At 38.3% G+C, this 24,906-nt stretch overlaps 1 protein-coding gene across 1 annotated transcript in view; it reads right to left on the bottom strand.

Annotated features, from left to right (window-relative positions):
• The window catches only part of CUBN (cubilin), a 256,991-nt gene that overhangs the window by 40,107 nt on the left and 191,978 nt on the right, over positions 1-24,906 (bottom strand). Inside the window, exons 54-59 of the mRNA XM_026479003.4 lie at positions 23,084-23,271; positions 17,742-17,898; positions 15,424-15,573; positions 5,985-6,185; positions 3,414-3,543; positions 1-218 (exon numbers count right to left, since the gene is read on the bottom strand). Of these exons, the coding sequence (XP_026334788.3) occupies positions 1-218; positions 3,414-3,543; positions 5,985-6,185; positions 15,424-15,573; positions 17,742-17,898; positions 23,084-23,271 (1,044 nt within the window). The remainder of the gene's footprint in view (positions 219-3,413; positions 3,544-5,984; positions 6,186-15,423; positions 15,574-17,741; positions 17,899-23,083; positions 23,272-24,906) is intronic.

The following is a 24,906-nucleotide window of genomic DNA, read 5'->3' as shown; positions in this document are numbered from 1 at the left end:
CCAGTGTCTCCCGGAAAGTTATTTTCCAACCTCTTGCTGTTTCAAATGAATCTGTCTTGAATACCAGAAGCAAACTATGATTGCTGCTCTTAATATTCGGTGGAAGCTCAGAACCACAGAATTTGCCAAGAAGGGGATCACTGATGTCAGAACCATCATAAATTGCCAGGTAGTCTTGGGAGCAGAAGGTAGAAGGAACCACATCAAAGTCACTAAACCTGTAGAATGAACCTTGTTAATAGTGATGTTCTCCATTTGGGTTTTCATTACATTATATATGTTCATTATACAGGAACATTATACATTCATTATACATGAAAACATGCATTCATTTACTTCTTATAAAAACAAAAACAAAACAAGATACAAAAAAAATAAGACAAATAGAGCCAGAACATCCATGCTTTACTTGATAGAAAATACTAGAAGCAATACGCTATTTTACTGATTTGATGGCTATAAGCAAAAATTCACATTTAAGATCATTATAGTTACAGGAACTTCACCATACATCCCCAGCTCTCTGCTTTCCTGACGTTTGGGAGAACTGCCCTTCTGTGCACACTCTGAAGTTCTACATGGCCCTAAGACTTGCTTTGGCCATAGAACTATAAGCAGGAGTGACATGTATTACTTTTTGGAAGACATTTTTAAAAAATTACTACTCAGTCGGCCTTCCCACTGCACTGATGGATCATGGATTCAAATGTGGAAATGAAGCTTCCATCAGCCTGGGCTGCTAAGTGGCCAGGCCCACTTTGGACATACTTATACAGGTGAGAAATAAAGTTGTTAAGCTACTGTGCCTTGGGTGTATTTGTTACCACTTATAACTATCCTGACAGATACATCCTTAACTTTACTTTTACGCCCTGAGATAATACTTCAATCAAGGCCTCTGCTCTGTCATTTTAAGTTAACTATTCCCAAAGTTCCCAAACAAGAAAGGCTTTCTACATGGTTTATCTTTAGGGTTTTAGGATGGGTTTATTATAACTAATTTTTTCTTGAACTTGTTTGAATTATTTGTATCCTGCCCTCATTTTTATAGGTTCTTCTGCTTTCTCAGGCTTTTTTTTTCTTTTTGCTAGCAGCTACAATCAATAACATATAATACAGAATAATTTGTAGGGTGCCTGGGTGGCTCAGTCCGTTAAGTGAGTGACTCTTGATTTCGGCTGAGGTCATGATCTCAGGGTCGGGAGATCAGGCTCTGAGCTCAGCACGGAGTCTGCTTGTCCCTCTCCTTCTGCTCCTCCTTGCTCTCTCTCTCTCTCAAATAAATAAATAAACAATCTTGAATACAGAATAATTTGAAAATACTAATTTGAAAATTCTTTTTAAGAGCCTTAAGAAAAAAAAGGATCCGTAACATTTTAAAAAAGGTTTAATTACTTCAATTTTTTCAAACTGACGATTAAGAACAAGATGAAAAATTCTTTATTTTCTTTAACCACATGTAATATTTAATGCTCTTGTAAAATAAGACGAGGGCAGGACAATAGCTAGATAATTTCCAAAAATACTACATCCATTTTTATTCTCCTTGGATAACACATTTATTTTCTATAACATGAATCCATAAAGAAAGATAAAGAGTTGAGTTTCTAAGAGGACTCCAAGCTGTTTTGGCTTTTTATTTTTCATCACTTTTCCAGAGCACAGAAGATATCTGGAAAAGCCCATTGATAGAAAAGCGTATGTTGCCAGTGTACTTTGAGAGCAATGGTAGAAGAATTCATGTTTTACTAATGTCTACAACTTCTGCAAAGCCTGGGATAATATCTGTTTCATAGAATGTAGGTTCTTAGAAAGAGTATAATAGATTTTCCAAACATGCTGAAATGAACTCTGACTATGATGAGTCCAGAGCCCATAGAGAAAATAGATGCATACGTTATCAACAGACACAGTATATATATCACTTATAATCCTACACATGTAGAAGCAAATACTATGCCACCAAGGCACATGACAAGAATGACCCCTTATGCTGCCATTCTAGGCAGGTGATCCCTTCACAGGCCTCCTGCTCTGGACCATCTGGCATTTTTTGTTTATTTTTTTTGTCCCTCAGACTTAAAGGACTTTTTGGCCCTTGGGGCACAGCTTCCTTACAAATAGTCCCAGGGGGGTTCTGCAGATTTCTTCAAGGTCCAGCCTATAGACCACTTACTGTCTGGTACAGGAACCCAATCAGGCTGGATGAGACTTTTTTATAGTCCAAAGACTCATCTGACATGTGAGGTTCCTGGAGGCAAATTGCAGAGAGTATATGATTTTTAGGGATGAAAGCGATCACAACCAGTGGGGAAGTAAGTAGGAGAGATCCTGGCCCATTGACCTTCTATAAAAGATTCTAGATTGCTCTGAACTACACCAACTTTCAGAGCTCTCTGCCGTATGGTGTATATCACTGAAACATCAGAGTTACAAATACGTCATCTCAGATGAATGTGGTTTTGAATTTTATCACTGATAACTGGAGGTTAAATCTCTTAATCAGTCCTGTGGGGAGCAGGTAGGATTAGGGGAGAGTTACTGATGATGTAAGCAATATCATATAGCACCAGTTGAGAGGTGTTCTGATACATGACTAAAAATGTATTTCTTAAGTAGTCAGGAAATATTTGCCCTTCAAGAGATAGTATCGGAAAATATTAAGGACATGGCTTTGGGAGAAAATATGATGTGAATTCAGATTCTGACTCTTCATTTAATAGCATATCACATTGAGAAAGTAATTTGACCCATCAGAGCTTCAATTTTCTCATCAGTAAAATGGGTTTAATAATATACACCTCAGGGGCACCTGGGTGGCACAGCGGTTAAGCGTCTGCCTTCGGCTCAGGGCGTGATCCCGGCGTTATGGGATCGAGCCCCACATCAGACTCCTCGGCTATGAGCCTGCTTCTTCCTCTCCCACTCCCCCTGCTTGTGTTCCCTCTCTCACTGGCTGTCTCTATCTCTGTCAAATAAATAAATAAAATCTTAAAAAAAAATAATATATGCCTCATATAGCTGTTTAAAGAATGAAAGAAGAGAATTATGGAAAGTATCAATTAAAGTTCCTTGTGCACAATAAGCGCCCACCAAATGAAAACTACTTTTTCTTGCTGTTCCCAAGATAGGCTTATAATTTTACAACCCATTATAGGAAGCGCCTTTGAACTTGGAAAATTAAAACTCTCATTTTCACTGGTGAAGTGCCTGTTTTTCCCCTTAATCCCTATTGGCCTGCATGGCGGGCAGGACACCCATTTCCTGGATTTATATACTACCAAACAAGAACTTCACTCTCCCTCCCTCGAGGTTCCCTTGTATACCCCCTGCGAGAATCAGTGTTCTTTACTGCAAAGGAATATCCTTTCTGTAAATAGAGCCAAAGCGACTGTAAAACTTGTCTCACGTACTTGAGCTGAAGCACTCTGTCATCTCTACCGACGATGGTGTACGAACACTGGATGTTGTTAGGGTAGTCCGAATACGAGTAGGCAGGGCTCTTGATGACCCCAGTGGAGAAGTTGAACACTCCACCACAGGCTGCAAAAGAAGACAGAGAACAATTATTGCTCAGAGCGTGAAAAAATAATTTTGAGATATTCATTACTATTGTACCTTTTTCCCTAAGAGAGATACCAACCATTTGTCTTAAAGAACTTAAATCTCCCTTCGTTATTGTTTATAAATAATATTGATTTTTCCACTAAGGTCGGGGGAAGAGAAAGTGAGGGAGTAGAAGCAGGAGAGAATATTTTCAGGCACATCCTGGAATGGAATAAGTCTCGGTCAAATTAATGACCAGAGTGAAAACAATGAGCAAGAACATTTCATGTGTTGGGGTGTAACTGCCCATTCCCTATATTTAACGGACAGGCTGAGAAGGATGACAGAGATAACTGGAAGCTGAGAAAAGGCACGCAGAATCCGAGGCGAGCTGTGAGCATCTGGGGCCAGGAAGGACTGCGATCTGGAAATCTGTAATATAGATTAAATATCTTCCCTATAGCACCTCCTCTGTCAGGACAGAGTATTATAACATGAAGTGTTGGAAATAGTTTTTGGAACTTTCAAGTTTAATTCCCTTTGTGGGCTCAGATACATAGCTTTGGGGTCCTTTGTATTTCCATTTAGTTGTGAGCCTGGTAAGGACAATATTTGCCCAAATTTGTATTATTGGTCCTCAGCAAGCACGAGGAGGCTAGTCCCACTCCTTGCCCTGACTTCAGCAATCAATAGCCCAGAGCCGTTAGTTGTTTCTATTAGTCAGTAAAACTACAGTCATAAAACAACAATAAAACCCCATTATAAAAAATATAAAATTAGTATTATTTCCACTTGGCCTTACATATAAGGAGGATGAGACTATGTCACACACAACAATGGAAAGGGCCCCACTCATTGCAGTGAGGAAGGCTTCTGTTTATTTTATTTCATGATTGTAAAATTATGTTAGTATATTTTGATGATATTTCTATGGTTTATATGCTGTCAATGGACATATTTCATTTACATCTCTTAGAAACGATAAACAAATTGTGGCTGCCATTTAAGGTTGTTTGTTTGTTTATATTCCCTCAGGTAAGCCCACATTTCGAAGAAGGCTATTCTCTATACACCCATAAGTATTCATGTGGTCAGACCCCTGGGGACAACTGTAGTGAATTAAAAGTTAGATTTGTGTAGCCATTATTCTATTTCAGCTTACACACAATTATGTGGTCTCTGAAAGCTTATCAATGCCCAAGTAACTCCCAAATTTGTACCTTGTCAGGACTTGAGATCTTACTGTCAACACTCTTTAAATGGCACTCTCATAGTAGATAGGGTAAACCTTACATACAGTATTTTGGGAAAATGAGAGATTAAAGAGTAGAAGATCGTAAAGCAGCACGTAAGTCTTCAACACACCAGTGGTACCAAAAGAATAAAACAAACCGATGTTCTTTTTTATTCAACAAGACAACCCGGGGAAGGAACGCTCACTGTGCCCGAACCTATTCTGTTTGTGGCCACAGACCTGTGGAGCCACAGACAATCACACTTTACAAATGGAGTCAAAGACTCAGATAATAGCTGATGTGAATGAATTGTAAAGGCCTTTTTCATGAGTAGATAGTTTCAAGTCTTCTCTGTGGATGGGAACAGTAATATATTTGAAAGAAAATGATTTAACTTTAGTAATGACTTTGGTCATATAAAGACAAAACAAAACAAAGCTTTTGCCAGATGTGTGTGCCCATTTCACTGAAACTGGGATGATGTGGTAAAAATGGCCCGTAAGCTAACCACGTTTATTGCAGGAGAGGAAAAGATGACTGAAAATAGGGAAATATAATCTTATGATTTTCAAATACACGATTAAATGGTCTACCGAGAATGAAAAGATCCTAGTAACTACAAAGGCTTTTGCTCAACCCATGACTTGTCCTCTCACTTTGCCTCTGAAATAGAAAAGTTGTATATTATAACATAGCTGAATATATTAATCTTTTCTTTTCCTTTAGACCTTGTGCTTCGTGTATATTATCAAAAAGTCTTTTCCTAACAGAAGATTATAAAGCTATTTTTTTCTATTTTTTTCTTAATTTATAAAATACTGCTTTTTCATGTTAGCAAAGTGACTTGGAGAAATGAGACAGGCATCTGGATAGTCAGGCCAAAAACACACCTTTACGTAAAGTACTACCAACTAAAGACAGCAGGAATGTTCATTCCAACTTAAATGATGAACATAATCCCAGTCTTCAGCTTGATTTCCAGAGTATTTCTACCTCTAGTTCATGAAGAAGGTCCTCCCCATTTTTATTTTTTTTTTTAAAGAAAATGCCTGAGTATTTTTGGACCATGCATCTATTTGATCATTCTTCCCCTTAAAGTGCCTGAGTCTTCAAGCTGGTGCTGTATGAATCACAATTAAAACTCCTTATGGGAATGGCTCAAGAAAAGAGTAAATTCCAGACTCTATCATTATGGCTACTCACGGGTGATCTTATAGTTAAACTTGAATCCGAGGTCTGTGGTGTGCGCATTAGAGTAGAAGTTGAGCAGCACAGGGCCTAGGATGGTGACAGGAGACAGGATCTCATCGCCACACACGGTGGCAAAAGGCGCAGAAGAGAAGTTGGAACCCCTGATAATGTGAACGCCATCACTGGCACAGCTTCCGGTTACGGCCGAGCGGGCTGGATGGAGCACAGAATGACCAGCATTAGAATCAGAAGCAACACAAGTGATCAGTGCTATAAACATTCAGACACACACACAAAAATGTAATGAAGATTCGCGCGATTTACACAGAAATTAAAACGAAGAGTCGAGCTCTTTTGCTAAGCCGCTATTTAACTTGATGTCCTGATGAAACAGTGTTTACCCTAGTTATAAAAAAACCTCAGGTCTGAGAAAACAGGTAGAGCTTCACAATTGATAAATTCCACTTTCAAATAATCCAGACTTTTCTCCCTTTATAAAATGGCTCTTTAATTCAGTGATTATAAACTGAGGACAGATTTGCCTGCCTGGGACATTTGGCTCTATGCGAAGACAGGATTTCGCTGTAAGTTGGGATGTGCTAGTGGCATGGAGTTGGCCCGGGAGGGGGGGGCAGGGGGGTGCGGGAGTGTGCCACTAGACATGTTCTTGTGCTCAGGACCAGTCCACACCTCCCCGTCCTCCCACCACCACAAAAATCACCCAGCCCAAAATGTCAACAGCACTGCTTTGGCAAAACCCTGCTTTCACTTAACACTTACATACAGATAAGGGACTCCTACCATGGAGAGAGAATTAGAAATTCCTTCATGTTTACTGAACAACATTTTAAAATGTTCACACAAACAACGTTAGCTTAAGTTTAGTGACCATTAAATATCATTCTTTTGTCTTCTAATTATATATGTACACAAATACATACTCCGACCCATTCCAAAGAGAAATACAAAACAGATAAACAAAAAATTAAAAAGACTTATTATCCCTGCACCTTATGCAGCCACTTTTACAGGTTAATTACACTGTGGAAACATTAACTGGGGTCATACTGCACACGATCTTTTGTAACTTAATTTTTTATTAACATAAAATAACATAACCATGTATTTTATGTGATTATTCTTTTAAAACATTGAATTAAATGCATATATAAAATTCTAACATATAAAGGCACCATATTAAGTTCAATTAATCACCTATTACTTGCTAACTCTATCTTTTCCATCTTATTTTGATAAAAAATACTGTTGAAACAAACATTCTTATACATAGATATTTGCTGAGGTTTCTCACTATTTCCATTAGGATATATTTTTAGAAGCTGAGTTACTGGTAGTAAGGTAAGATTCTTTTTCAGGTTTATCAAATGGCCCTTTGGAAAGGTGATATCAATTCACAGTGCCAGGATACTTGGGGTATCTGACATTTTCCCCAATTCTACATTTTCAGCCCCCTGGGAACAAACGTTGCCTCATTAACAATCACGCCCCATTCAGCCCTCCCTCTTTACAGCTCTCTCAGCCCTTGGCAACCACTAACCTACTTTCAATCTTTATGGATTTGTCCATTCTGGGCATCTCACATAAAAAGAATCGTATAATATGCAGTCTTTTGCGACTGGCACGATGTTTCTGAGGTCCATCCATGTTGTAGCATGCATCAGTACTTCCTTCCTTCCCAGGCTGAATAGTGTTCTGTTGTGTGGCTAGACCACAGTTTGTTTATCCATACAGCAGTTTACGGACATTTGGTTTGTTTCTACCTTTTGGCTCTTACGAATAATGTTGCAGTGTTCATGTACAAGGTTTTGTGTGGATATATGCATTCAGTTCTCTTTGGGTACCTAAGTAGGACTGGAGTTGATGACTCATATGGTAACTATATGTTTAACATTGTGAGGACCTATCTGACTATTTTCCAAAGAGACTGCACCATTTTACTGCCCCACCAGCACCACAGGAGGGTTCCAATTTCCCACTTCCTCATCAACACTTGTTATTGTCTGTCTGTCTTTATTTAGCTATCTTAGTGGGTATGAAGTGATGGCTCACTATGGTCTTAATTTGCATTTCCCTATGACTAATGATGCTAAGTATCTTTTCATGTGCTTATCGACCATTTGCATATCCTCTTTGAAGAAATGTCTGTTCAGATCTTTTGCCATTTTAAAATTAGGTTATACATTTTTTACTGTTGAGTTGTAAGAGTTCTTTTATATTCTAGACACTAGCATGGGCATACATTTCTATTTCTCTTGGGTAAATACCTACGAGTGGAATTGTTGGGTCAGAAATTATAATTCTATGGATAACCATAATCACAGTCACTGTTATTATTTTTTTATAGAACCCCACTATCCTGAGCACTGTTGATGTATTGGTTGATTACTTCAAGATAGGATGTTGGACCCAATGTAGGCCAATCAGATGTGTTCAAACTGCAACTGAGTAAGAGGAAGTCAATACAAGAAGCCAGAGACGTTCAACTTGGAAAACATCAGCAGCTGTCCCCTGACATGTGAAGGAAACCAGGCTGTAGTAAGGGAAAATGGAGTTGTCATGCAGAAAGCAACAAAAAGATAAGGCGGAAGGAAAGAGAACATTCTGAAGGATTCTTGTTCCTGCTTTCACCTATTCTGGAAGCCCATGACCCCTTCTTATTTTTAAACCTTCCATTGATGAGGTAAGATAACCCAGTATTCTTCTTAGAAACTCTGCTTTATATCAAAGCTAACCTAAAGATAATCTATCACTTTAACTGAAAGAATCTTGATGAATACATCTTCCTTTCTTACATAGCTAGACATTAAAAATTCCCTTCTGTTTTTTGGAGGTATTATCTTAGAGAAAATAGATCTTAGGAAGGCATTTGGCTCCTTAGCTAAGTTTCTATCCAACATAAATCTTAAGTATCAATTCAAGATATATTTATGAAATTCACCTCAAAGATTTTCTTCATTTTGAAAATCCTGGAATAAAAATGCTTCTAATTGGGCATAAATCTCCAAGTTACAAATGTGAAAGACTTAACTTCAATGACCATACCATATAAATAGAAGCAATATGTTGTTGGAAAAATAGGACAAAAAAAATACATTAAACTCAGGTTCATAGTTTGAATTCTGCCAAATTATGTACCTTAATTATAACCTCTGAACTTGTCTTCTAGCCATCAAAAGTTTTACTGGAATTTTAAAAATTTAGAGTAGGTGAGTTTGAGAATGAAAAAATATTATGCGTTAGCTATAAAAATATCTTTAGCTAGTAACAATATATAAAATTGTAACAGCAAAATCAGAGAATGAAAGGAAATATTGCTGATGCTAGATTAAAAGCTTGGTCCACTTTAATCAAATGGCTTGCTATGCAGATATCTGTTAAGTATTAGAGAGTTAGTTTTTAAGTTGTTGACCTAATGACATAGACTATCACAGTGGTGGTTGTCTTAGGAAATTATGGAAAGGTTGTGAACCATAAAAGTAAAGCATGTCATATACTTGATCATGTTTCCAAAATATAATCCAGTTCTAGAAAGTTCATGAGATAGCAGTGGTATATCTGTATCAACACAACCAAAACTTACTATGTGTTTACAAAAGATCCGTATTCAACGATAAGGAAATTGGGCAGGAGAGAGGCAGAGGAATTTGAGAGGGGATCTTTTTTTTGTAGGAGGCAACAGAGTATCAAATCACTACACCAATCAAAACGATCTGCTCATTAGCACAGCCCGACTCAACAAATTGTAAAAGTTATGATACTTGGCAAGTTGGTTGATGGATTAAGGCATTCTTATACCCTTTCCAATAGTCATTTCTTTAAGGTAGGATGTCCTTCCAAATTTTATCCAGAGAAAGTCAAATATTACATAATATCAGAATTTATAAAATTACCTGAAGCCTAAGAACATATCAAGGTTTAGCATAAACAAGGTAATACGCAAGAAAATGAGATATAACTATGTCAATAGGCATAAAGTAACTTACACATATACATCTTTTTCTCAAGCTCTATTTACCATGTCACTGAATTAGAGCAAAGAGATCAGCCTGATTCTTCAATGACAAGATATTTGGTGTCAAAAACCACAGTCACAGAAAATAATGATATTAAACCCTTTTCCATAATCATAGGGAGAAACTATTGAATACATGATCAAAATATACATAAAACTCTCAAGAAGAATATAGTTAAAATGCAACTAGCATGATTGCCTTCTAGGGAGAAAAAGGAACTTAGTCAAGGTTTGGAAAAGTTCTTCAAGGACAGAGATAAATATTAAAGCTGAGTTTATGACAGAGAGGTTAATAGTTATTAGACATACGAGAACCTGTCAAGAAGAGAAGTACCCTGAGATTGAATGATACATTTTCCTTGGACTAGAGCCCATGTCATGAGAAAAGGAACTCCAGTCATTCTTAATTCTATCTAAGTAATTTGATGTATATTTACTACTGACATCTCTGAGGTATAAAACTATCCTCCAGGATTTGTTTTTATGATTATTTTCCATCCTTCTAAAAAACTTTAAGAGATGTTTATTATTTGGAATGGGTAAGGCTCTATCCAGTGTATCGAAATATAATTTTTATCATATTTTCTAGACTTTATTATAGAGCAATGTCCAATTCTGAATTCCATCATGATTCTAAGAACTTGGAGAGAACTGAAAGGAAACCAAGGATGAGTAACTCAGCAAATAATATAAACTTGTGAAATATAGGTCCCGAGGGCAATTTTTCTTTAGAGCCATAGATAGAGAGACAGAGATATCAAAGAGGACTAAGAGATAGGGGGAAATCGTTTGGGCTGGAATATTTTAATATTGTAGATAAGATAAAGTCTTTTCAGTAAAGCAGCAAAGAGCTCTAGGGGAAGGTACAGGAATTAGGGGGCAGCAATACCTAAGTAACAGTAGCTTGGAGACTGGATTACTCAATGGAGGAATGACTGAGTGGGACGGAGAAGCATGTGCCATTGCAGAACCAAGCTCCACAGGATATGCAGACCAAAGTCTTGTAACACAGGCAAACAAGGAATCCCACATAACTAAACTGTCTCCTCTAGTGCTTGGCCAATTTGAATAAATCATTAATAGGAACTATTTCAAAAGAAGTACTGCTTTCTAAGATAATAAATTGTGAAATGTGCCTACATTCTGATTTCTTCAGAAACAGTTAAATAAAGCAAGGAGAAGAAATGATAAGTAGCTGGATAATGCCATTAAAAAAACCCCAACAATTTAAGATTCTATTGTGGGGGGGAATGTGAACTAAGGCAACTGACAAAACCTAATTCTTAGTGGGGAAAAGGGCAAAAGGAAAAATCTAAAGCTAAATTTTCTTTGCTTTTCCATTTTAGCTTTATATTAGGTGTAACCTGTAAACCAGGACTTCTGAGCAAATTTTTACAAAATCAGGCAAATATTACAAAGGACTTCCCATCTGGCTGTTCTGTTAATCTAGCCCTATTTTTCCTGGGAGCTTTTGAGACCATCTCTAGAGGACAGTGAGTAAAAGCATTTGTCGTTCTGTCTCTCTCCACTCTCTGTGCTAAGGTGCTACTCTACTATTCAATTCTTATCAAAAGATACTCTGGATCTGAGAGAAACTGACTTTAGAATTTGCCTAGACGTAGGATTTTGTAGTTAAGAATTTCTAAACTTTTCATTTTCACCAAGGTGAATCAATGTTATTACTGAATTTTAATGGCAGAAGAATGAAGATACAGAAGGCAATCACTTGCCATGGGATACCTTATCTGCTAAGTGCTTGATCTATAAAGTAAACAATAAAAATAAATGGCCTATAATCTTCCCAGCAACTTCAAGGCATCTATTCGAGCACATGAACAACAAAAACACAAAAATACACTTTTTGACTGTTCAATATTTGGGAAAATTAAATAAGTCTTTCTTTAATAACCTCTGATTCCAAAATAAGGACAAACACTGACAGTTTCTCTCTTATGCTTTGTATTTAGTTTTTGTCTGTTTCTGGTATTTCATTTTTGACCAAAAGAAGCATTTTAAATTTGTCAATTCTCTATTCTATTTTAGAAATTTTGAAGCCACTTTTAAGAATACCAAAAGTCACTTCAATCTTGAGATGACATTCAGAAAGAAGCCAAAAAAATTGCCTTGTAAATGCTCAAATGGAAATTTCTTCCATGACTTTTAATTGATTTCATTGGAATTTTTATACTTCATTAGTGATTATGTAGAAAAGATGAGAAGTCAGTCATTCATACAATGACTAGTATTGGAATAATAATGATGAGAAGCTTTGGCCAACATAAAATATCATAACATACTTTAAGAGCAACTTACTTTAATGGAATGTAGGTCACTGAACCTTTGTAATCTCCCCATGGCGAAAACACCAGCGTGTAATTTGAATAATCAGTATGGTAGCCTGACTAGTAAAACCTTTCCTAAGCAGTTGTCAGTGTTTGGGGAGACACAACGTATGAACAAGTGTATGTCACCATTGTATTCTGCAGTCTGGGATAGCCCATCTTTTTCTTTCCAGATCTACATTTCATGTTAATGGCCCACCAAAAGAACAGATCTAGAACCCTCATCTCTGCCGAGGTCAACATTGGCCCTGTTGGCATGCTGGGCTCAGAAATGCTTAGACACGTGGGCAAAGTCTTTTAGAAATAGTTCCTATGGCCCAGAGCAGCTAGAAAGGCCAAGGCTCCTGCAAAAAACCTAGTTTTTCTTAGGGGCAATTTTCAGTCTTATTACAATATTCTGAACATGAATTCCTTAAGTTCACTTTAGAAGGGGTATAGAAGGTTATTTTTACCATAGGTAATAAATCTCTAGCTTGTTAATGATATTCAGTGAATGTCAGCATTGGTCTGATTAGTGATAAGAACATAATTATAAGATAAGTTTGATTAATGTTGTCTTTTTTGAGAATCATCATAATCCAATTAATCTATAGCCAGAAATTGCTCACTTAAACATACTGAGTACCTGTAACACGGGAAATGTCACAAGACATTATCAGAAGGCTATCAACTTATTTTAAAAAAAGCAACTCTTCATTTGAGTAAGGGTTAGCCAATAACTTAATCTGGAAAAACCAAGCACCTATTGGCATGCAACATACGTAAGGGTGTGTCTGGAGATCCTGACTGGTGGCAGCAAAAATAACACAACAGTGGGCACTCTGATGAATGACAGTTCACAAAATAGGCTTCTACAAGCATGATTTGACTTTTATAACCACCATTTCATATTTTAAAAAATTAAAGTGATTGTGAGAGACAAAGTTTAATTTGCACAAAGTCCTGTGACTCGTCCATGGCTGACCTGGCGTCGAGACCCATCCTAAAATGCTGTGCTCTCTCCCACCACTCCCCACACCCAGTGTTCCAGAGTATGCTTGCTCCTTAATTCCACCTGGTCAACTGAACTCAGGAGCTACTGTTTGGGGTCAATATAGGTTCCTTTGTAATAATACATACACCATTGATATTGGCAGTGTTTATTGTGGCTATGTTATATGGTATATTTACCAACGTCTCCTTTTTCAGTCTAAATGATACTGGCATATGACATTCTTGTGTTTATGTAATTTAATGAGAACAAATGTACAATCCGAGCCACATGCTTTCTTCCTGTTATTAAGATAACTTTTCCCTGATTAAAAAAGATAATAGAAGAGGTATAAAGAAAATACATATCACCTATAAATCTATGTACAGTGGTAACAATTCATAAAGTACTGCTTAATAGCCTTATGCATATGTTATTCTTAAATACAACATTGGGTCATTTTAGATTAACTGTTTTACCTTCCCCTAAAACTTTATATATTGTGAATGCATTTTTGTATTACTAGAATTTTATGCTAGCAAAAGCTGAAAAGATATATTTCACTTCATATTCCATTTTTACAGTGACATACATCAACTCATGCTTGGCATTCTAGCAAACATACGTGCCAAAATTTACAACTTGTAGAGATGTAGGAAAAGGAGGTCATAGAGAAAGGATAATGTGAGAGAGGCTTTGTATAATTTATCAAGGTATGAGTACTGACATGTCATTCTTATTTTCATGAAACATAAATTTCCTGAATGCTAAACACTGTAGGCCATTTTGCTAACTGTAACTTTTCACTGGAAGGGAGACCAACCCAAACAGAAAGAAATTTTGATTATGCAGAGGTAGCTTGACGAATTTACAGACTAAGTGTAATTCGGAAATGGAAAGTTAATTTGTAAAAAATATTAATATGACTGAATGGTTAAAAATACCCATCTTCGTAAAGAGATCTTTTTTCTAAACTGTGTCCCAGCAGCTACAAAACATCAAGTTGTGTCTATTGTGGTCAGAGCCAGCCCAAATAAACAGGCTTACTATCCCCTTTGCCAACAGCTCATTTCCTGGAATTGCAGGATGAACCCAAAGGGGCTCTTGTGGTTAGGGAGTTCACAATCCCTATGGGATTGTTGAAGATCAAAGACAGAAAGGAGATAAAAGGGATCCCATGGTAATATTGAATCAAACTAGAGTGCAAACATCTATTAATTATATTCATTTATTCACTCTTTCAACATTTATTCGAGCACCTACTTTGACTCAGTAAGATCGTTTCTCTTGCTAGTTAGTGTTTGGTGTGTACATGCATGTGGGTGTGTGTATGCACAAAGCACAAATGAATACATTAAAAACAATTATTAACATGTAATACTTTCCAGACTTTTTTTTTTTTTAAGATTTTATTTATTTATTTGACAGAGATAGAGACAGCCAGCGAGAGAGGGAACACAAGCAGGGGTAGTGCGAGAGGAAGAAGCAGGCTCACAGCGGAGGAGCCTGATGTGGGGCTCGATCCCATAACGCCGGGATCATGCCCTGAGCCGAAGGCAGACACTTAACCGCTGTGCCACCCAGGCGCCCCCAGACTTTTTTTTCTTTAAGCAATTTACGTGATGCTTGTGTTCTTAAAGCTCTTACGTTACTTCCTCACTTCTGGATGGAATATATAGAATGGTACATGTGTTCTTAAAACATTGGATGGAACCACGAGAGACTATGGATGGAATTTTAATCAAGTTTACATAAAAAATACTCTGTGACATTTTAAATATCTCCTCCAAATGGTGATTTTATACGACTCCTGCTTCATTTATCACTCATCCATTTATTAAGAATGAAATGCAGGGGCGCCAAGATGGCACAGTCCATCGAGCATCCATCTGACTCTTGATTTCAGCTCGGTTCATGATCTTGGGGTCATGAGATCGAGCCCCACATCAGGATATGTGCTCAGTGCAGAGTCTGTTTGAGATTCTCTCTAGCCCCTCCCTCTACCCTTCCTGCTCATGCTCTCTCTCTCTCTCTTGCTCTCTCTAAAACAAATAAATAGATCTTAAAAAAAAGAATCAATTATAATTTAGATACGAATAAACTTACCTTCCAAATGGAAAGACTCAAAAGTCAGGAGGACCAGGGACAAAGGATCAGCCTCTATCACATAGGTGCAATTCATGTTGTTGTCATATTGCTTTGGGTAGTTTGGAGAAAGGATGTAACCTGAAGGGTTTGTGAAATTACCTCCACATCCTACGTGGGAAGAAAAAGGCATTATCAGAACAACTGTTCTCACGTCTAGTATCTTCTTATCAGTGAGGGAAAGACTCAAGTTCTCTAGAGACATATTCCCCAAGATACTCCAAATGGAAGAAACAATAACTGAGGGGATGGAGCTCTGATTTTAAAATAAATATACATGCAAAATGAGAACATTCTATATGATTTAGAATATGCTGCAGAGTTTTGGGCTAAGTAGTAGAAATTTTACCACAAGTTCATCACCGATCACTTAAGTTGAAGATAATATGGAAAGGAAAACTGAGCGAAGACTGAATACGGCTCATGTAGGTAAAGAGATAAAACAGATGAAGTGATTTGTTTCTGATGAGTATCACTTAATGGGTTTTGGTTTTTGTTTTTAAGTAGGCTCCCTGCCCAATGTGGGGCCCGAACTCATGACGCAGAGATCAAGAGTTGCATGCTGTACTGACCTTGAGCCAGCCAGGCGCCTGCAACTTAATGGCTTTAAAATACCTTATAATAATATTAGAAAACTAGGTATGTTCATTATTATTGTAATCTGTCCATAAAAACAGTAACTGCTTTAAAAAATGTTGAATTTACTAATGCCAACTCTTATCAAATTCTCACATGAATGATTCCCTGGTGTCAGAAATACAGAATCATCCTCTTACTGATGTGGAGAACAAAGGCAAAAGAAATGTAGAAAAAAATGAAACTTCCTTCCAACTTGCAGCCCACTGACAAGTATTTGAGACAGAGTGACCTTCCTCCAGGAGCTCAGCGGCCTCAATGTTAATACTTTGCTAGACGCAAAAGGCAACCTTAGCTTGACATTAGCTGGCCCTCCGGGGATCCTGTAAATCTTCTTTAATATAGGAAAATCCATTTGGAAATATCCTTCATCTCTCCCCATCCCCCAAGATATATGTTAGCAATCATCCTCCAAGCATATGGCCCACTGATATAGACACCTGAAGGGTCTCATGACTAAGGTTTTACTAGATAGTAGTAAATGGCCCCTCAAGATCCTGGAAACCTTGCTTCCAAATTCCTTAGAGAATTCTGCTATGCCTAACTCCCTCCCAACTTGAAATGACATCATTGGTCACTCCTTACAACCTCAGTGCAGCTCTTTTCTGCCCACGGGTCCTATCCCCATGCTTTAATAGAACCACCCTTTTTCCACAAAGGCATCTCAAGAATTCTTTCTTGACCATTAGCTCCCAAACCCCAACATTTCACGTTATTACCACTAAAATGACATTTGTTTTCATAAAACCACTAACTAGTTAATCCACATCGCTGCCTGACCTATCACAGAGGAAAATACCAATATCCTTCTAAACTGATATCAGAACACGCAGTTATGGACACATACACACACACAGGAACCGAGCGAGGGAGGACCTGACATTAGGCCTGGGCTGGCCTTTCCTTCCTCCCTTTCCACCACCCTGTCCTTCATTGAAGTCTGAAACACCTAATCACTGCATCACTCACTCTAATTCCTTTCATTAGACTTTTTCCTAAACAGCAGTTTGCAAACAAGTGGCTACCCGACTGAACGCAGCCGACAGGCATCCATCATTGCTTCTCAGATGTGAAACTCACTATATTCCCCACTAATCTAGTCTGTGAGCAGTAACTGGAGAAGGAAGAGAAAATCCTGGAGAAAGTTGTTTCCAAAGTTTACTAACTTTGAGAATCGTCTGGGTGAGCGCAGACACATGGAAGGCCCCACCCATGGAAACTGTGGGTTCAGGTGGGTCGAGTGAGGCCTGACAATCAATCGGTGGGTTCTGAAAGCCCCAGTGATTTTGATGCAGGAGGTCGAGGTGCTGCTCACCGGGCACGCTGATCGCCTACTAATTACCGGCCTCCTAGGCTTCTGTCTAATTCTTGCCCACTCCGGGTTTTAGGCTTAGATTTAATGTCCACCAGTGGCACTTGGGCCTTCTACGTCATCTCTCAATTGACCTCCCATTGAATTCGTTTCCACTCTCGCTGCTTTTTGAAGGAAGGGTGTACTCTCGGGATCAGGTGACTGGCCCACCCTCTCCCCCAGAACCCCTGGTTCCAGTCAACCCCGGTGCAGCACCCCCTCTTCTGAAAGCCTGCCTGTGGCAGCCTCACCCTCTCAAGGACCTCCCGCTTTGGTTTTGGGGGCTACTTACGGCTCACAAACGATGCAGAGAAGCCCTGAGCGGGGGTTTCCTGAGACTGGAACACAGCTGTGAACGCGTTTCTTGGTGTGAGGATGGAAGCGGGAGCCACATTCCCACAGCTCGTGGCTAACAGGGTTTTGTCGACTTCCTCAGTTCCTGCCCACACCTAGCAGAGCCATAAACATGACTTAATGCTTGAGGTTTTCCCCTGTCCACGGTTTAATGTGCTTAGGCTGGAAAATAATGGAACTCGGGTGTATATAGACCTAAACACAATAGTAATAAAATGCATGCAAATCGGTAATATTTTCTTTTGAGAATAGTGTTTTTAAGCGGCTTTTTAACAACATCTCCCATTCTTGACACGTCCAAGGAGACTGTGTTTATTTTTGTGTCGCTAGGCAGTGATTTCCAAGAAAAATCAACTACCACTCGTCTTCCTCTTACTTTCTCCTACTTGGCCTGATCTAGCTAAGATTACTAGGTGTCACGGGAGGCAGAGCAGTGATGTGTGCTACTGTGAGGCTCACCCTTTGTCCCGGGTGGATGGCACATTGTGGGTTATAAGTGGACAACATTTACCAAGAAGAAGCCCATGGAAATCAATTTATTTGTAGAGCATGAGGAAAATGGACATGAATTCCAAGTAGACATGTAATTAGCATGAATTGGAATAAATCACAGAAGACTTCCTGGCAGTGCTCATTTCGAAGAAAGGATGAGATTTAGCCACGATGTGCTATTTACTAAAAACTGGTTAGCAACTCCCAAGTTGGACTTAGGCTGTCATTTAATTGGGCTGGCCACTGTAGAAGAGGTAACTCATATACCCATTTGCTGAGGAATAAACTGTGAGCATTAGAATTCCACATCAAGCCCATCCTAACCAGTCTAACCAGAGAGAAAAATCTGACTCACAGAATCACAAATTTAAATGCACAGTTCCAACTATGAAAGGAGCAGTACTGGAGCTACTGAGAGTACATTAACAGGGGGCTTTTCCTGGTCTGGGGAGGGTGTGCCTGTCCCCTGTGGCAGGAAGGGGCGGGCCTACTGCAAGGGACAGAGTGGAAATTGAGTCAGTTGCGAGGGAGGTTGCAAAGTCCCTGCTAGCCTCTCCAGCCTCGGGACTTGCTAGAGATCTGACCACAGTCCTAAAATGGCCACCGGAAAACTTAGGGCTCTAGGATACTTGGTTTTTGGAAATCATTACAACCTGGAAAATAGGAGGAAAAAAGAGGATAGGATGCTGGGAGATCAGCCAGGACAATTCTGCAGTCATTCAGGTGCGAGATCACGGCATCTAAAATGTGGAGTCCCTCAAGGAAAATACTGGTAGTAGGTAATACATACGCATTACTGGGGAACAGAGACCAGGTTTAACCAGGGAAGATCCACCTAGTTGAGTGAATCTCAACCAGGAATGTCTGGAGGCATTTTTGATGGCAATATTTGGTGTGGGGGGTGGCCCGGAGTGGGTAGGGGCCCGGAAACTCTAAACATCCTATAATGCACAGGACAAGCCCGATCCCCACCCCCAACTAAGAATTATCTAGCTCAAGAAGATTAAATGGGTTTGGACCAGTTTTACTTGACTATTCAATATTTTCTTCACATCAAATTCTATGAAATTACTCATTTGAACATATTACTTTCAAGAATATTCCTCAAAGAAAGCAATAAAATAACAAGCCATTAAAAACATTTCTGCAGGCAGATCAGTCCATAGGAAGGGGTGTGAAATGGCACTGATTCGTAAAGCTGATTTACTATTTCTCGGTTCTTTAAAGCCGTATCATTTCCAGTGATTTTCAAACCCTGGATATCCAGCCGTTAGTTATATTACTGAAGTCAAATGATGTTTGTCACTCATTAGATATAGAAGGGGTCTGTCATGGGAGCTACTAAGAACAAAGGCACAGTTCTGCCAAATACCTAAAATCAAAAAAGTCTCAGGAAAGAAATACACACTTTCAAATTTCTGTAATATCCCCTTTAAGTTGCCCCACCACCACCACCTTAACTACCCAGGAAAATAGTTTACAGAAACTTTCTATTCAGATTTTTAAGAATTATACATATGCCTTACTGGGAGATAGATATCTGCATACACTATTTTTACAACATTACTGAAAAGGCAAAGTGACAGCTAAAACTTTTAATAAAGAATCTCAAGTGTTTTAATTAAGGACTTCAAGAATGATCAAGCGCTTATACTTTCCTGAAGTCATTAATTATGGATCTGACATCCTACCTTTTGGTCGAGGAACATAAGTGTTGTAATGATAATAATGGTAAAGAGTTAGTCAATAGTCACTGCTGCCTTGTCAGTCAAGAGCTCTTTTCATTGCCTATATAACCCACGACTCACCAAAACCGTATTTGACCTACAGAACGTCATCAAGTTGTCATTAAGTCAAAAACTTTCTGACTTATCTTCAGGTTTTGCATAAGTCAGCCTGCACATGATATTTTATCATTCAACTTTTTAAAAAACTATTGCTTATTAAGATACCTACGGATTCACATGCAGTTGTAAGGTATCATGTAGAGAAATCCCTTGTACACGTTCCCCAGTGTCCCCCAACATTGCCATCTTGCAAAATTATAGTATAATAACATAAGCAGGATGTTGGCGTTGATGCAGTCCACAGATTGTACTTAATTTCTCAGTTTTACTTGTACTCGTGCGTGTGAGTGTGTGTGTGTGTGTGTGTGCTTAGTTATGTACCACCATGTTCAAGATGATGAAGAGGCCCAACACCATAAGGGTCCCCAGAGTTGCCCTTTTAAAATCATAAACAATTCACCCCACACCCCCATCTTTCTAACCTATGGCTGTCCTCCATTTCTAACTATTGTGATTTCAAAAATGTTATGTAAATGGAACAAGAGACTATGTAGCCTTTGGGTATTGGCTGTTTTCCCTTGGCGTGATTCCCTGGTGATTTATCCAAATGGTTGTTCTCTCAATGGTTGGTTTGTTTTTACTGAGGATTTGCATTCCCTGGTAGGTATGTGCTAGTTAGTTTAACCATTCACCCATTGAAGGACATGTGCACTGAATTCAATTTTGGGCTATTAACAAATAAAGCTGCTATCAACATTTGTATATGGATTTTTATGCCAGCATAATTTTCATTGCTCTGGGATAAATGTCTAAGAGGGCAATTGCTGGATCTTACGGCAAGTGCATATTTAGTTTTATAAGAAACTGCTGAACCATTTTCAGAGTGGTTGTACCATTTTACATTCCCACTAGCAATGAGTAAGTGATACAGCTTCTCCGCCACCTTGCCAGGATTTGATCTTGTCACTATTCTTTATTTTAGGCATTCTGATAGCTGTGTAGCAATCCCTGATTGTGGTTTTAATTCTCAGTTTTCCCAATGGCTAGTGATGTTGAACATCTTTCCATTGTCTATTTACCATCCACATATCCTTTTTGGTGAAATATCTGTTCAAATCTTTTCCCCATACTCTAGTTGGATTCTTTGTATTTTTACTGTTGGGTTTGACTGTTCTGTATATATTCTTGATCGTAGCCTATTGTCAGACAGGTGAGGTGGCTTGTACATCTTTTCTCCCAGTCTGTGGCTTGTCTTTCCATTCTCTTCACACAGGCTTTCACAAATCAAAAGATTTTTAATTTTGATGAAGTAAGAGTAATCAATTTTCCTTTTGTGGATTATTCTTTAGATGTTTAGTCTAAGAAATGTTCACTTATCTCTAGGTTTTGACAACTTTGGGCTATTTTTTTTTCCCTAAAAGCCTATAGCTGCATATCTTACATTTTAGGGTGTGGTCTATTTTGAGTTAATGTTTGTATAAGGTGAGAGGTTAAGGGTTGCTTGCTGGGGCTGGTCCCTCTTGTTGGTTCTGCCCTCTTCAGTGTCTCCTGGCAGAATCAGGAGGCTCAGCCTTGGCAGGAGAAGAGTACTTCCCAGGCCATTTAGTTTGGGCAGGGCTCCAAATGGATCCCACCTGCCAGTTGTGTTGGTTTTGCCAGATGTCAGAGGGATTCCCACCCGATCAAGAGGAGAAATGGGCCTAAGTAATTTTCAGATTCCATTTGTATGACTGATGAACTTGCAATGCTTTACATATGTCTATACATTTGAAGTTTACTCAGCACATGAGACAGAGTCCATGAGAGAGTTCATTTGCTTTGTGAGAAAAGCAATTAGGGAAAGTTGTATTAGATGTGTTCTGTTATACACATATTTTGTAAAAGTATGGGATTTTTATTTAACCAGTAAGCAGAGATCAGTTAGATATAAAACATAATTTGAAAGATGACATAAAATAATAACATCAACAGTAAAATGCCACTACTATTCATTAGGTGGTTTCACATTCCACATACTGAGCACTATTTGTGTTATTATCTCATATTACCTCTAATGTCTAAAACAGCCCTATTAAAGGACAAATTGTTCTCTTTATTTTATGGTTGAGAAATTAAATCCAAATGTTTAATTAACTCCCAAAGGAATATGCAGGTGGTAAATGCAAAAGATATGAATGGAGTCCAGGCTAATGGGACCTTAAGGCCAATGTCTTTTCCACTAAAAGATGGAAAGATCTCTTAGAGATATATAACATATGAGATTCAAATAGCATAATCAGAATGAATTTATCGTGCAGCCATCACAGTCATAAGTCAATGAAAAGTGAGGTCAGTGCCACATAAGCAGTATTTGTAATTTTAGAGAAAGAGAGCCTTACTGACTACCTCATTGCCATAATTTTACATGAATAAAATGTTCTTTTCAGCCTGTGGGCTCCTGAGGCCCACTAGCCACATGTCTAGCCTTCTGTAATTTTCATAGCATACTTTAAATGTTGCCTGTAACGCGGCCTTACATTCATTTTGTCCTTGAGTATCTATTAGAAAAGAAAAACAAAAAGAAGAAAGAAAGAAAGAAAGAAAGAAAGAAAGAAAGAAAGAAAGAAAGAAAGAAAGAAGAGAAGAAAGAAAGAAAGAAAGAAAGAAAGAAAGAAAGAAAGAAAGAAAGAACGAACACAACAAAAAAATCTGGCCTTCTCTCCTCAGTTTCCGCAGAAAGGAAGAACACTAAGCGTGCATGACAATTTAATAAGGCCAGAAAACAATCTCCTTAATTAAGTTACTTTGCCTACATACTAGCAAATGAAAAGTCACAGGGCAATATGTATGTTGTGGTTCAAATTTTAACTCTTACTAGTTGAGATTTCTCACATTTTTATATAAGAAATCCATAAAGAAAATTGCCGTTTACTTACTTTGAGAGGCAATGAGTCATTTCTGGTCTAAATGTTTATGTTCACAAAACCAGCTCGTCTCCAATTAAATAACCAAGCGTGCTCACCTTCACAAAGCTGGTCTGACACCGTCCATCACCGCTGGGAATCAGGAAGTTGTTGTCAAAGCTGATCTCCAACTGTTGACTTTCGTGAGTAATGACTGTCCAGGAACATCTGCTGTTCTCGGGAAAAGTCTGAGGCCAGTGAGGGGATCTGATTGTGCCATTATCTGAATGAAGTATTCCCCCACAACCTGAGAAATTGTCATGGAAAAGTCATTAATTTGAGAGGAAAATAACCATTTTCGTAGCCCAAGACTTCCAAAGGAGATGCATTTCTATATGTGAGATTTTAGGTTTTCTCTTTTCTTACGTATGAGTCACTGGCTTTCGGGGCAGGTATACGACAAGAACTCTCAATAAATGTAAGGTCCCCGAATCCAGAGGAAGCTTCAGCTGTTATTGTTTTGTTATACTTATATTGAACTCACCCGAGGCCACTAATCCTTGCCATAAAGAGGATAGACTTCTATTCTGTTTTCAAACAATGGCAATATTTTTTACTCCCCTTGAAACTATATAGTATTTGTGAACCAGCAATCCCAAGTTCTGTATTTTATTTCACCGTGAACACATGAGAGTACAAGTCTACACTCATCTGTAATTTTACTCTAACATACAGGACTAGAGAAAATGATTTTGTGGAGGAGAAAATTCTTCCATTAACCAATCTGGTTTGTTCATATTGAAACCCTAATGGATGAAAATAATCGACATAAATTAAAAGAAAGAAAATACCGATTTTATACTATTAAAATATGTACTTAAGAGATGACAAAAGGAAAAACATGAACTCAAAACAAAATGAAGTTAAATTAAAGAGTATTCCTGTATCTTTTGCTTTTAAGCCCTTGGAAAACCAATGGTGCACCTAAAACTCCTCTCTGACTTCAACAACAACGAGTGGTTTAATGAGAGCAAGTTTGACTCATTCCACAAAAACTCAGGCTCTCCTAGAAAAAATTGCCCTGTGTGATACTGCAAGGCTTTAAAGTAATCCTGACTAAAGTATCCAATGCGAATTCTTTTTTTAAAAAAGATTTTATTTATTTATTTGAGAGAGAATGAGTGCACAAGCAGGGAGAGTGGCAGAGGGAGAGGAAGAAGCAAGCTCCCCGCTGGCAGAGCTCAATGCCAGGACCCTGGGATCCTGACCTGAGCCGAAGGCAGATGCTTAACCGACTGAGCCACCCAGGTGCCCCTCCAACGCAAATTTTATATTTTCTGGGAATTTCCATGAAGATCATATTTTATATGCACAAAAGCTACCCTTTTGAAATCAAATCTATTATACTTTGCCACATACAAAGCATCATTCTAAATCACAAGTCTGGTCACTTTGCTGCTCAAAACTCTTCAATGGCTCCCCATTACTCAAGGGACAGTTTAGAAGATAAGGCTCTTCATGATATGGACCATTTAATTTCCTGCTCTCAGCTTACCACTCAGCATTCTGCCTCCAAGTTCCAAATATTCTGAAACTACTTGTGATTCCAACACATATTTTCTATTATTTTTGATTCTCTGGTTATGCCATGCCCTTTTGCCTATGTAGGCAACATGGTGAAGTGTTAAGATCAGATTTCTGGGCCCCACTATCTTTATTCAAATCCTGACTCTACCAATTATTAGCTCCATGACTGTGAAAACTATCAACCCATTTGTCCCCAGTTTCCATCCACATAAAATGGAGAAAATATGTATGGCTATTGCATCTTCCTTACAAAGGTGCTACATGAGATGACTTGTATAAAGAGTCCGAGTTGAGTCTAACAGAGTAGATATAAAATGCATACTTATTACATTATCTAATAAATTTTAAAAGCATA

Source organism: Ursus arctos, unplaced genomic scaffold (genome assembly GCF_023065955.2).
Source record: "Ursus arctos isolate Adak ecotype North America unplaced genomic scaffold, UrsArc2.0 scaffold_30, whole genome shotgun sequence".
NCBI classification, from domain to species: domain Eukaryota; kingdom Metazoa; phylum Chordata; class Mammalia; order Carnivora; family Ursidae; genus Ursus; species Ursus arctos.
Note: the sequence above shows the minus strand (reverse complement) of the source record. Positions and strands in the feature narration are given on the sequence as shown.